At 47.5% G+C, this 13,521-nt stretch overlaps 1 protein-coding gene across 21 annotated transcripts in view; it reads right to left on the reverse strand.

The window, feature by feature from the left end:
- CaMKII (Calcium/calmodulin-dependent protein kinase II) overlaps positions 1-8,305 on the reverse strand; it is a 196,973-nt gene extending 188,668 nt beyond the window's left edge. For 9 of the 21 annotated variants that reach the window (XM_084587663.1, XM_084587683.1, XM_084587677.1 and 6 more), the window contains exon 1: positions 8,122-8,303. In XM_084587663.1, the coding sequence (XP_084443789.1) occupies positions 8,122-8,234 (113 nt within the window). In that variant the 5' untranslated portion in view covers positions 8,235-8,303. Of the gene's footprint in view, positions 1-8,121 lie in introns of all 21 variants that reach the window. The other 12 variants (XM_084587671.1, XM_084587667.1, XM_084587664.1 and 9 more) reach the window with 5 other exon arrangements.
- Positions 8,306-13,521: the final 5,216 nt, after the last annotated feature.

A 13,521-nucleotide genomic window follows, 5' to 3' on the forward strand; every position in this document is an offset into this window, starting at 1 on the left:
TGAAAGATGAGCCCAGTTAACTGATGTGAAGTGAATACATGAGTAGCTACACTGAACACTCTCTCAGTGCACGGTGCGATATGAAAAATTTGCGTACCATCGTAGTTGTGCAATGCAGCTTTCGGTGAAGCCCTAATAGATTCGTAGCTTTTAGCCCTTTGATAACGCGCTACGGGCTGGGGAAGGAAAAAAAAAAATCGTCTTTTCGTAATTTCTGCGGAACATTAGATGCGGCCTGTAGCGCAAGGCCATAGAATGACGTTAAAACAGAAGCTTGGGCATGTTGGTAATCCATTGTGTAGAACAGCGCGAAAAAAAAAAAAACGACAGGGACGAAGGAAGACGACAAGACGAGCGCTGACTTTCAACTGACAAGTTTATTGCATGCCTGCATCCATATATATGAACACGCTCACACAATAAAAGAAACAAGAACAACTAAACAAACACCGGAAAGTGTAAGAATGCAATCGAACCATGTGTCATCCAGAAATTTCGCAACGCATCATTTTCTCGTGTTCATAAACCTTACTTCACGTTCCGATAAAGCTATAGACTGGCTGCTGATACAAGTTTCCTTTATCCTGTTGATTTCTTTTGCTTCTAAAATCTCCCGAACTGTCTGGTCATTATGCCGATTGATTAATTTCGCTTCCTCTAGAAATGGCTGGCAAGCGTCGCTTTTACAGTCCCTGCAATGTATGCCCATAGTTTCTTTTACCGTACCAAAAACATTATTGTGGGGCGTTGTATTAACGAAAGACTAATGGAGCATCACACCGTACCAAAAACATTATTGTGATGCTCCATTAGTCTTTCGTTAATACAACGCCCCACAATAATGTTTTTGGTACGGTAAAAGAAACTATGGGCATACATTGCAGGGACTGTAAAAGCGACGCTTGCCAGCCATTTCTAGAGGAAGCGAAAATAATCAATCGGCATAATGACCAGACAGTTCGGGAGATTTTAGAAGCAAAAGAAATCAACAGGATAAAGGAAACTTGTATCAGCAGCCAGTCTATAGCTTTATCGGAACGTGAAGTAAGGTTTATGAACACGAGAAAATGATGCGTTGCGAAATTTCTGGATGACACATGGTTCGATTGCATTCTTACACTTTCCGGTGTTTGTTTAGTTGTTCTTGTTTCTTTTATTGTGTGAGCGTGTTCATATATATGGATGCAGGCATGCAATAAACTTGTCAGTTGAAAGTCAGCGCTCGTCTTGTCGTCTTCCTTCGTCCCTGTCGTTTTTTCTCGCGCTGTTCTACACAAAGCCATAGAATGATCGGTTCAATTTGTCGGACAACGCGTGCTGCAGCTGGAGGTTTCACATTAGTCACCAATTTAGTCTTATATCAAGCAATCTCAATGAATGCCAGCTCAAGCTCCCGAACCCGAAGCAGTGGCCCTATAGAGCAGGAATAAAAATGAAAAAAAAAAAAAAAAAAAAAAAACACTAAGTGATTCGAGTAGTAAAAATATTCTGTACGCGACGTCAAGTGTGCAGTTGTAGGCAAGTTCCTGCCTCATCGGGCAGAACGGGTATTCCCCACAGAGAGAACGCGCTATATTACTCGGGACTGGCATTGGAGACGGTGGTGACCTGGTGCTGGCCTAGACGTGATCGCGCGTGACGCTTTCTCCACAGCTGGCCCGTTGTCGCTCCGTCATGAAAGAATCACCTCCACTAGTGGCACTGTTTGCCGTCTCAAGTTCTGGTTGTTACACCCTTCGTCAAAATTGGTTTTTGACCGATTGCTAGCGATCGATTGCAAGACAAAGTGATTTAATTACTCGGGAAGTTACTTTGAAAAAGTAATCCATTAATGACAAAATTACTAGAAAGTGTAACTGATTACAGGTAACTACGTATAACGCGTAACGTAACCCTGCGAACAAAAATAAACGGAGCGCCCTTTTTTCTTCTATTATTTTTCATGCGTTGAATAATTGAAATTGGCAGTCGTGGTATGTGCGATCCGGTACTAGACGCCACTGCCTTTTCACTAGGACAAATACTGTTTTCTTATCTCCAGTGTAGCAGTTATTAACGGAAAAGCGTGCTTTGTGTACTTATGTCCGCAACTGTACAACTCTGCCGCCCTGAGTGGATTACGCTCACTTTTTATTTGGCATAGAATTTTCCCGTATGCTTTCTAGGCGTCACACAGAGCAACTTTCGCATAAAGCCTTTATTATATATTTTTTTAATATGAGCGCGCTAGCCATTACCGTGAAATTTTACTTAGTTTGGGTTTCTAGATTCCCCTCCCATTTCTAAAACAACAACAACAACAACAACAACAACAAAAAAAACGCGGCAGCCATAGCGCGCTGCTACTACGACGAAAGCCATGACGGCGGCAGAATTACTGTTTTCGCGAAGGGCTCGGGGTTTTATTTGAAATCAAGAAAAGCCGCTCTCCCCTCCTCCGAAAAGAGTGACAGCCACCGCACCAAAGTCTGGCGGCGCGCCCATCAGCGGGCGATGACTCTACAATTTTTATCGCTGCCCCGTCGCGCCTGAGGCTCGCCAATGTTTTATCGCGCCAAATTTACCATGCGAATGCCAGAGTAAAGGAATAAACTAGCATGCCTTGACCAAAATCTCCGGAACACAGAAGGCCGGCGCGCTTCTACCGGCTGTACTGAAGCGCACCAGAGGATTTCCCATACAACGCGGCATACAGCCGATTAGGCATTTTACCTGCTAGATATTTTACGCGCGGGCGGAGAAACGTCCAGTGGCACCGGAAGCTGCAGCGACCGCAGTCAACATGGCCGCCATGGCCGACGAGCTATGCGGTGATTTGGTCGCGGAAATGTGAGCATCGTGAAAATGAACGCTTTATCAAGCATGGAATTACGCTTTTTCGAGAGTAAACGATCTACTCTCGGATCTAATTGTCTCGTGTTTTCACCCTGAAGCGAAAAGTGTCGAAGGAAACTCCGCCGCTGGTATCTGCGACTGAGCGGACATTTCGAGGTATGAGTCTTCATTCGAGCACACAAATCATTTTGCGACCGATTACATTTGCTACGATTAGTACAGTAGCCTCGAAATGGGCCTTTCCGTGATTTTAACAAAAGGGACAGCGTCGATACTCTCACGGACCTCACTTTGCGGTTATTTCCAACGCATTTGCTTTCGCATCGAGGGCTACGCGGCGTCGCTGGGCGCTTCGTCGCTTCATGTAATTCCAGCTGGGCGGCGCTTTTTGACGCACGAAAATAATGAAAAAAAAAAAAAAAAAAACACGTAGCATGTATCCCGGACTTTAAAAGTATAGTCCCCATTTGCCAAAAAGGACCGTGGTCTGTTGTGAAGCTTCTAGCTTGAGAACACCTCAACCACCCCCTCCGTCTTCAGATACCGCCGGAAGCCCATGGCAACATCAAATTCAAGGGCGCTCAATGTAAAAGGTAAATGTGCACCAAATAATTCTGGCGTGCAGTTGGATCCCATCGTACAAACCCCTGCGTTTTTTTTTTTTTTTTTAATTTATTTATTGAGTGTACACCACCACTCGATACGAAAGCCGTATTTTTGCAGGGCTCTCGACCGACCGACTTTCCTTCCATCTTGGCGTCCTTCGCGCACCAAAACTGCACACCAGCCGTTTCGCGCTTCGATGCGGCGGGGATTCGAACCGGCCGAGTCGCGCTTTGAAGAAACGCCATCGCATCGAGTGGGCGTGTCGTCTCGGTGGCAAGCGAGGCGCCGTCGTGTACGCCTACAACGACAATTTCAAATGAGGGGCCAAATGCCGCGGGAATGAGAGCGTGCTGCTCCCAGGAAAGCCGTGCTGCTGCTGCTTCCTTGGCGGGCTTTCCCACCGACAGCCAAGGACTTTCTTCTGTTCTACAGAACTAGCTGGTCCAAAAGCTTCTTGCCTTCGACGCGTGACAAGTAGTTCTCCGACGAGCGCCGCTCTTTTTATACGGCTGCTCCAGCATCTGCGCTCGCGGGCTTCGCGCCGCACAGTCGAATGGATGTGCTGTCGATTCAGCAGAATGGCGCCGCCGCAACGACAGCGCTTCGGGAGGGACACACATTGCGGCGTCCGCAGCGCGAACATGCGCTTCTTTTTTTCTTATGTTGCACGGCGAAACTCGGAGCCTGAGTAAACCCGAGCGCCAAGCGAGCCGCGTAATTAATATTTGGACAGAGCGGACGATCGCCCCGACAGGCTGGCGCCGTGCTACAGTGCAGCAGGCCCCGTTTCGGTCCGTGTTGTAGATAGGGGGGAAAGCAATGCGCGACACACGGCCGCCTGCAAACAGACGGCCGCCGGTAATCGAGCCTGTTCCGCGCTCGAGACCAGGACGGGCAGGCGCTTGGTCACGCTGTCACGCGCTGCGGGCAAGCAAGCGCATCGCGTGCGTAGCAAAAACACGGATCTTAACCCCCCCCCCCCCCCCTTTTCTCTAGAAAACACCCCAGGCAGCCCACATGTTTACGAGCACTATAATTCAAAGGTGTGCCGATCCGCCTCGTGTAGTGGACACTCGCGGTGCTTGCTCATTTATAAAATTTTCTTTTTGTCTCTCTCGCTCTCTGGTTGTGTAAGAGTTCCTGCAAGAGAATTTGGTCTTTAACGGGCAAAATAACTGTCGAAAGAGGCCTTTTCGTTTTGCTCCCTCTTATTCCTGTAATAAAAGTCGGGGAAACTTCGAAACCAACCACACTGCGACGCAGTTGGCAAAAACGCGTTCTGCAATCATCAGCTCTTTCTCTCCCCAAAAGAAGTGCTCAGCCTTCCACGTCCCCCCTTCCCCCTCCCCCCTTTCGCGCCCACCGCGTACGCAGGAGTTAAACTGCCCTGCACCCAATCTCAAATGCGGACCACCACGAGCAGCCAGGGTGTCCATGCTGTACGCGTAAAAGCCACCAGCAATTAGCGAGCCCGCACACTAAACGCTGCCGCCGCCACATGGCGCTTCGTACTCGCGGTTTTTCCCCCTCCAAACCTCTCCCCCCCCCCCCCTTTTTTTTTCCTCTGAAAGTGCCTCGTGCGGAAGGTCAACCGACCGACGGCGGGCGGCGAAAGTGGCCCAACACCGTCCGCGCACACTCTTGCGATCGCCGCAAAAAAAAAAAAAAAAAAAAAAAAAAAAAAAAAAAAAAAAAATAATAATAATAAAAAAAAAACTGGTCGAGACGCAGAAAGAATGTGTTTCTGCTAGCCGCAATTTTTCCTCGTGCCGCGGGTGTCGCTGACAGAAGACGACGCCGGCAACGGTAAGAATGGCCGAAGTGGGCCCTCGACGGTGGTTGACACTGGCCGCGCGACAAAATCAGCCCCAATTTGCAGTCGCGTCACGAAAAAGCAGACTTCATGAGAAAGGCTGCGTTTCGCTCGCGCCGAAAGCCAACGAATAGAACGTTTCCTAGCCAAAACCGCCAACACAGGATGAAAAGGAGAGGTTAACGGGCGATGAAGCAGGCCAACGTGGCATGTTCACCTTTCCTCCTTATTACAAAGGCTCAAGTTTCATTAGCAGTGTTGCACCTTCCGCCAAACGTGGAAGAGGCGGGAAAGGAAACTTTGCACAGCATAGGCGTGAGCAGAGGAGGGGGGGGGGGGGGGGGGGGCACCCCCTTTAATCCTCTAAAAGGAGCGCCAAGCTCGCCCCCATACATTGACTCCATCGGATCTGTGCAGTCGTTTTTAAAAGTACAAGGTTATTAGCCATGCAATTTTTTTTACTATACTGGCGGCCAAGGAGTTGTGCTGTTGCATTCCAAGCCACCTTTTCCTCCGGAAAGCCGGGGACTTAACTAAGGAAACGTTGTGAGAAGCGCGTCGTCGAGTAATTTTAGTCTACATCCATGGCGAGGCTTCTTTTGTTTCTTAAGAGCAAATCATTTTTTATATGCGTTGCTATTCCTTCACATCAATACTAAATATTTTATAGCTATTCCTCATATTCGCGCTGTGGTGCCTAAAGGCTGTAGGTGCCTTGAGGGTGGGGGGAGGGGGCGCTGCGGTGAAACTTTGCTCTCCTTTATGCAGAACTCTGCGCACGCCTATGTTGCACAAGTCCATTGGCCCTTTTCCCTCGTAAGAGGGGGGTGGCGCTGAAGAGTCTTTGCTTCCCACTGTGAGCATCAGGCAACTTATGCTTTATGCATTCAATATAGTCGAAGCCAATGCCCTCAAAGCACACCTACCGATTTTCTCATAACCGCATTGCTGAGCAGCCAGACTATGTATGCTATCTGTGCTGCTGTGGTCATGCAAAGAAGCATTATGGATGTATTTTTATACAGATATGGCATCCTCAAGATAAGAATGACATAATGAGCTGCCAATCAGCCTGCTGCTAGACAGTTCTACATAAATAACCCATTCAGACTAATTCGATTTCTGCATGAAAAATGCACTGCTGACAACTTTGGAGACTAGAGTAACTGACTGCAGAGGAGCGAAGTGATGCCATAGGCCAACCAAAGTTTCCCCCACATCTAGTGTGCTCATGGTAGGCCACAATATACTACATCACAGTGTGAGCAATTCCCACACATACTGCAAACATCCCAACGGCGTGAGGCACCATAATACTAAAAACTATTTCTTTTCATACTTTAACTGGGGCCCGATAACCTCAAAGGACGGTGTTCTCTTGCACCGCAGACAGTTCTGTCTATTGGTCACTGGTCTCTTGTGTCGGCCAACTGCACAAATGCTGTCACTGCACTATGTTCATTAATGGCCCCCCAGTTAATTTGAATGCAGACTTTGCATAATCAGGCATCAATATAATACTTCAGAAAACTCTGCAAAGAATCCGTGCTGAGGTTATTTGTTCATTTTCTAAAGCTGACCTAACCGGCCTAACTTCTAAAGCTGACCTAACTGTGCATCAGCTATGTCCTACTTCACTGCAAGCCTTCCCAAATAGTGTGATCAGAGGCAATGGAACAAACTACCACCATGCCGCAAGCAGTTACTCAGGCAATTTTCACACATCAAAGTCTTTTAAGAATGAAAATTGACACCTCGAATAACCTAAGGGATCACATACAGCTAGCCACTACTATAGGCCAGCAGCTTCATGTGACAGTGTGTCATAGCTATGTCCATGACTGCATGGACAGAGCTATCACAAAAAGGGGACTACAGCAGTTTGCAGCTCTTAGATTTATGGGTCAAGAGTAGAAAGTAGCATTTTAATGCAGATTGCGCAAAACCATAATCTTAAAGCGTGATTCAGTACACCACGAGATTAATTTACTGTAAGATAACCACACAGGAAGAATTTACTGCAAGATCAAGCACAGCTCTTTTCGCTTCGATTCAGCTCCACTAGGCAATCAGTATAACTGATTTTACAAGCCGTACTAAGCCCCGAGCTAACCAGTCGTGCGTCTGCACAACCACTCAAATGGGAAAACGCGCAGCTGGTCTTTTTCACGGGCGGTGGCAGCTAACGGCTAGGACAGACTATCGATTGCGGAATGAGGCGTTTATCCGCAGGAAATGAGATAATGTGGCCACCCCAGCGCACCGACGATGCGGCAATAGCGTCATTATGAGTCCACCGGTGGGAAGTCGACATAACCGATTGCAAGGCCGAGGGTGGGCCGGGCCCCTGATCGTGGGCTGCCCCGCCGTACAGTGAGCGCAGCGAGACCGCGGCTAAGATTTCACTCGCACGAAATCGGAAAAGCACGACGCCTTTCAACTGCTGTCCCAGAACGCTAATTTTTGTTCGCGTGAGTGCAACCCAGCACACGAGCTTCGGTCGTAAAGAAAGTGCGGCTATTTTCTGGTGCTTCTCTGGACCAGACGCCAGAGAAACCAGCAGCGGCGGCGGGTCACGGCAGCGGGACGACGTTGCCGGTGCACCCAGCCCGAGGAGGGTGCACGGACATCAGAACCGGTGCAAAAGCAGCAACCAAACAACACGGACCACTGCAGCCTTGACCGTGGCCAGGCCTGTGCAACGGCCGGGCGACTGGCAAGGGCGCCGACCGAGCATCGGAGCCCCCAGGAGGAGAGCGCATCGGAGCGCTGCGCTCCTATGCTCGCTACGGCAGCAGTTGCCCTGTCTAAAGGCGGGCCAAATGTTCGCTAAGCCGTTGAGAAGCAAACAGCCAGTTTGTACTTACTTTCCTAGTTCTTCTTTCAGCTCGTAGTTGTCACTGAATCGTGTTGTTGGTGTCGGGGCAGCCATATTGATTAAACTGGATGAAGGGAGATGAAAGGTCTCGCGGAATCTCATCCTAGGCGAGAGCGCCCTGATTACCGCTCCTCGACGCGCGCTGCGTCTTGGTCGTGCGCAGCTTCGGTGGCGCCCCCTCTGCCGCTCGCCGCGGACGCCGCCGCGCCGCCGCTGCGGTGGCTACGGCGCGGCCGCGTAGAGCCGTTGCGCGGAAGCTAGCGGCACCTGGCGGCGGCGATGCGAAGCAGATCTGCCACTTGTCTGCAAACAGCTGGTCGAATAGGGAGCGCGTCCTCCTGGCCGGGTGTGCAAACAAGTAATCGAGCCGAGCAGCTCATATGGGAACGCTGCGAGAGCAGGTTGCATAACGGTAAATGCAGAGGACGGTGCGCGAACGTCGCTACGAATTGCTGCGTCGCCTAGGCGAGTAATCTGCCGTACCGTACAATGACGCTGTCTAGCATTGAAGTGTGTATGTGTGCGTGGAGGAAAAGAAGGGTGGGGGGGGGGGGGGGGGGGGGTGACAGCTGGGACAGAACAAAGGGTGCGGCGGCCACTTTGAAAGTACGATAAAATGATGTCACAGAACTGGCCAGATTAAAAGGAACCTATAACCTTGCCAACCAGTCATGCGTGAGCTGCACATGTAATTTACTCAGAAAACGTCTAGCACAATAGGTGTAGTTGAAAGAAATACCGATTCTGTGGATTCCCTGTGCCAACGAAAGAACAATTGTACATAAAATCCATTGAGCTCAACTGTGCGAATAGAGATTTATGAAGGGTTTCTTTCTCCAAACAACACACAAATAAATTTTGGCGCTTTCAATATTTTTAGACTCTGATAATTAACCAATAGACAGTAAACAGTGCGCGACTGTCCTAAATAATTATTTCTGATGAGCTGTTCTCCTCAGCCGTTGACAGTCCCAATCTTGTTCTCTCAAGATCATCCGCTGACTGCGACAACAGTATATAAACTCCTTGAAGATGCCACCTGTCTTAAGCCAGATATTGCATCTAATATATACCCAGTCCTTGGAATCCTGAGAAGTCCCCTATGTCTGAAAGATCTTAACAATGGTGATCGCATGAATCGTTCCAACTATCGCCCTATTTCATTAACCGGCGTTTTTTCCAATGATTACTCGAACATATTATATCGTGCAGTCTTATGAGCCATCTTGATTCCATACACTTCTTCTGGCACCACTAACATGGTTTTCGAAAACACTACTCGTGTGAAACGCAGTTGCTTGAATTCACACACGACATCGTTTAGTTTATGGGGAATAACCTTCAAATAGACGTCGTATTTTTTTTTTATATTCCTAACGTCTTCAACCATGTTCCACACTGACACCTTTTCACCAAATTCGCCTCCCCAGGTACACCTAACTTAACAACCTTGAGCGATCGATTTCTTAATGAGCGCATGCAATTCATCTCAAGCAACGTACACCGCTCATCCCTTAACAATGCTGTTCATGTGCTCCCCAGGGTGCCATCTTATCCCCACTACTGTTCCTAGTTCTTTCTAGATAACATAACCACTAATACTATTTGCGGATGACTGTCTCATCTACAGCCCCATTCGTCATCTTACCAATAGCCAGCTGCTGCAAGAAGAGATAAATTCCCAATAGCATCGTGATGTGCACATATGATTGATGCTTTTATACCTGGTCAAATGCTAACTGTATTCATTATCCGCAAACGTACTGTAATTCAGCATTCATATACTGCATTCACTTAGTCCCGGTCGTCCCGACATCGTCATGCCTTGGATTACATCTAACGTCCTCGTTATCTTGGGCAACCCACGTCCAAACAGCATGTTCCGATTCCTCACGTTCGTTAGATATCTCTGGCGAAACCTAAAATCAGCATCTCCTAAAGTAAAAGAAAAAAATTGGCTCATCAAACATTTGTCCACTCGAAACTAGAATTCGTTTCATCCATCTGGCATCCATTTCAAGCATATACCTCATTGTTAAACTTGAAACCATTCGTAATTGCGCAGCCTGATTTATATCACACTACTGAAAAGAAATCAGCATAACTGCACTCAAACACTCAATCACGCTTCATTGTCACCCGTATTTGCCTGCTGCACACATTCTATCATCCAGTTTCAGTACACTTCTGCTACGACCACCGATCAAAAAACGTCCAGCCGCCCAAGTCACGTACTTTGGACGTTAGCAGTTCTTTTTAGAACGTAAGCTCCACTACTGTGGTGCAAATTCGAATTTCACCGCGTTGGGTCCGAACGACCATGGCCGTAAATGAGTGTAGCTGACCACTATAGGAAGGGAGACAGATACTGTTCCTTCCGTTCCCAAAAACCAACTTAAACAAAACCTATAAAGTAAACACAGTATAAAAAGACGGTGTTCAAGACGCTATCGCGTCTACTCTTAAGACAATGCTTGAGAATCCCCCTAATTCAAACCATCAAACCGTGTACAACGGAGTAGGATGGACAGTTGGGCGAGTTGGTACAATTACATAGTGGGTGGAAGAGCGCGAAAAGACGAAACACACAAGAAGAGACGCTCGTCTGTTGTGCGTCTCTTCTTGTGTGTTTCGTCTTTTCGCGCTGTTCCACCCACTATGACACCGTGTACAACCTTGCTTAAGCATGCTTAACACAGTTAATTCGCTCGTACCACTAGGTTCAGGCCATAGTTAAACCGCCACCATTTTCTCCCTCGACGCGATAATTATCTGGAATGTCCTCCCAAATGATAGTTATATGCAACGATCGCAAATCATTTCTCGTGATACTGCTTCTTACGACTAATGTAGTTCCTCCTTATGCATTGCCCTTGGGACTTCAAGGATGAAATGAATGGTTTGGTTTGTATTTACCGTCCCAAAGCGACTCAGGGTATGAGAGACGCCGTAGTGGAGGGCTCCGGAAATTTCGGCTCACTGGCATCGCACAGCACGGCTGAAATAAATGAAATGAAATTAGAGCAGTCAGAAGAATATGTTAACATACAAGTTATGCGGAAAATGGCGTCGCGTGCTGGGCAGCGGGAAAGAGCAAAATAATCTTAAATGCAGCCAAAACGCCAACCTGAACTTCGTCTCACAATGTTCTGCACCAGTATACACAAAATTCGCGTCCCGTACGTTGGGGCTCTTAGTGTTGTGCAGGTTCAGGAACGCCGTAGTCATGGGTACCTAACGAGACATTCGTCCAATCAAGGCAACAGCGGTATAGCCACGGATAGATGCATGGACTGTTTTTGAGCGAGAGTAGATTTGTGAACATCATTCTGCAACTTTACACCGTGAAAAGTGCACTTTGAGCCCATGGAAGACACTTCCAGGGTCCATTGAAATCTAGCCAAGCGTTTATCAGAGGCAAGTATACGCAGGCGCCGACAGCAATTCTTGATGGCAAGAGCGTCGTGAAGATCGTCCCTGCCAAGAGCTATCTGATAATTAGTGCACGTACATGTATAGCGTATGCCGTAACCAAATATTTCCTTGAGCCAAAAAAATCACTATTTGGGCACCTTTTTTTTTTTTTTCCATCAAGTAGTCCGAAAAATTATTTCACGGCATTTCTTTTTTTTTTTTTTTATAAGAACCCTTGCTATTCATCGCTACGAAAGCCAAATTGCAGTGCGTGTCTGTGTTTTCTTTTCCGCTCTCCACCACGTACTTCGAGATGAGGCGGCTCATGCATGAAGAAAGTTGGTCGTCACCAGCACCAAATGCTCCCAATTAACGAGAAAGGTATTGCAAATCCAGTTTCAAGCAGTATTTGTAGTAACCCCGCCGGGGTGGCGCAGGGGTTACGGCGCTCGACTACTGTTCCCAAGGATGCGGGATCGAATCCCGGCTTCGGCGGCCGCTTTTCGATGGAAGCGAAAAACAAGGCGCCCGTGTGCTGTGCGATGTCAGTGCACGTTAAAGAACCCCAGGTGGTCGAAATTTCCGGAGCCCTCCACTACGGCGTCTCTCACAGCCTGAGTCGCTTTGGGATGTTAAACCCCACAAACCAACCAGTATTTGTAGTAATAGTGGGCTTCTTATTGGAAGGAATTCAAACAAGCACGCAAGTGGTTATAGTCGAATACAATGCAAGGACGAAGCGGTAAATATACCCCTTAAAGCAGGGCCTCCGCCCATAGACGTCGAACGATTGTCAGAACGTCGTGAAATCCCCTTGTATAACCGCCACCGTGACATCGCAGAAGATGTCAGGGGAAAGGACATTCCTTAACCGCGGTGTCACGGGAATCCCTGCATGCTATTCGCTGAGGTTTCCCTTTTAGAGTATAGCTGGTATACCACTTTGTTTTTGAGCGGCAGCCGACTATAATATAATTCGCATGAGTGCATGATTACCGAATGTACTTCCAAATCGGTTCATTTGCCGTTATAGGCAGACAGCTCAACTTCAGGAACTGATAAAAAAAATCGAGGTTGGAATATTCGATACGTCGCCAAAGAAATATCTAGGCCGTTAGCACGTATAGGTAACAGGCAGAGCGCATCGCATATCGATCCAACGACACCGTATGAAACGCGTCACCGAAGGCAGGGTTGTATTTGCGCCAGATAAGTTTAAGGATGCAGAAGAGGGCATCATATGCAACAACGTTTTTTTTTTTTTTTTTTTTTTCGTGCTGTTAATGTTCAGCAGACAATCTAAACGGGCGCAGAGCGTCACCTACGTCGTACATAAACGGTCGTGATTATATTGAGCCAGTTTGTAACATATATACCCAAGAAAACGTTATTTTTGTATTAGTTCTTAATAGTTTCTTAAAACGAATGGATATTTCACCTGCCTCTAGGGCCCCGCCGTGGTGGTGTAGTGGTTAGGGCACTCGACCACTGTTTATAAGGGTGCGGGATCGAATCCGGGCCGAGGCGGCCGCCTTTCGTGTGCTGTGCGGTGTCAGTGCACCTTAAAGAACCCCAGGTGGTCGAAATTTCCGGAGCCCTCCACTACGGCGTCTCTCATAGTCTGAGTCGCTTTGGGACGTTAAACCCCCAAAACCAAACCAAATCTCTAAACACAATTTTCGGTCAGATATTACCCGCGGAACACACACAAAAAAATGACAGAATTAAGCATCGCTGAGTACAAAAGGAACAAAACTGCCGATAAAAGCGCACGCTTCGAACTATAACAGTGAGGCTTTGCTGTTTACCGGAAGTGAAGTTATGTTATATATATATATATATATATATATATATATATATATATATATATATATATATATATATATATATATATATATGCTTTTGCTTCCGAATAAGTGTTGCATTAAAAATGTTTCACAGAACTGTGGCCCGTGAGTGTATTCACTACTCGGTG

The sequence above is a fragment of the Amblyomma maculatum genome, chromosome 1 (genome assembly GCF_055883805.1).
Source record: "Amblyomma maculatum isolate TAMU_Amacu chromosome 1, ASM5588380v1, whole genome shotgun sequence".
In the NCBI taxonomy this organism is placed as follows: Eukaryota; Metazoa; Arthropoda; class Arachnida; order Ixodida; family Ixodidae; genus Amblyomma; species Amblyomma maculatum.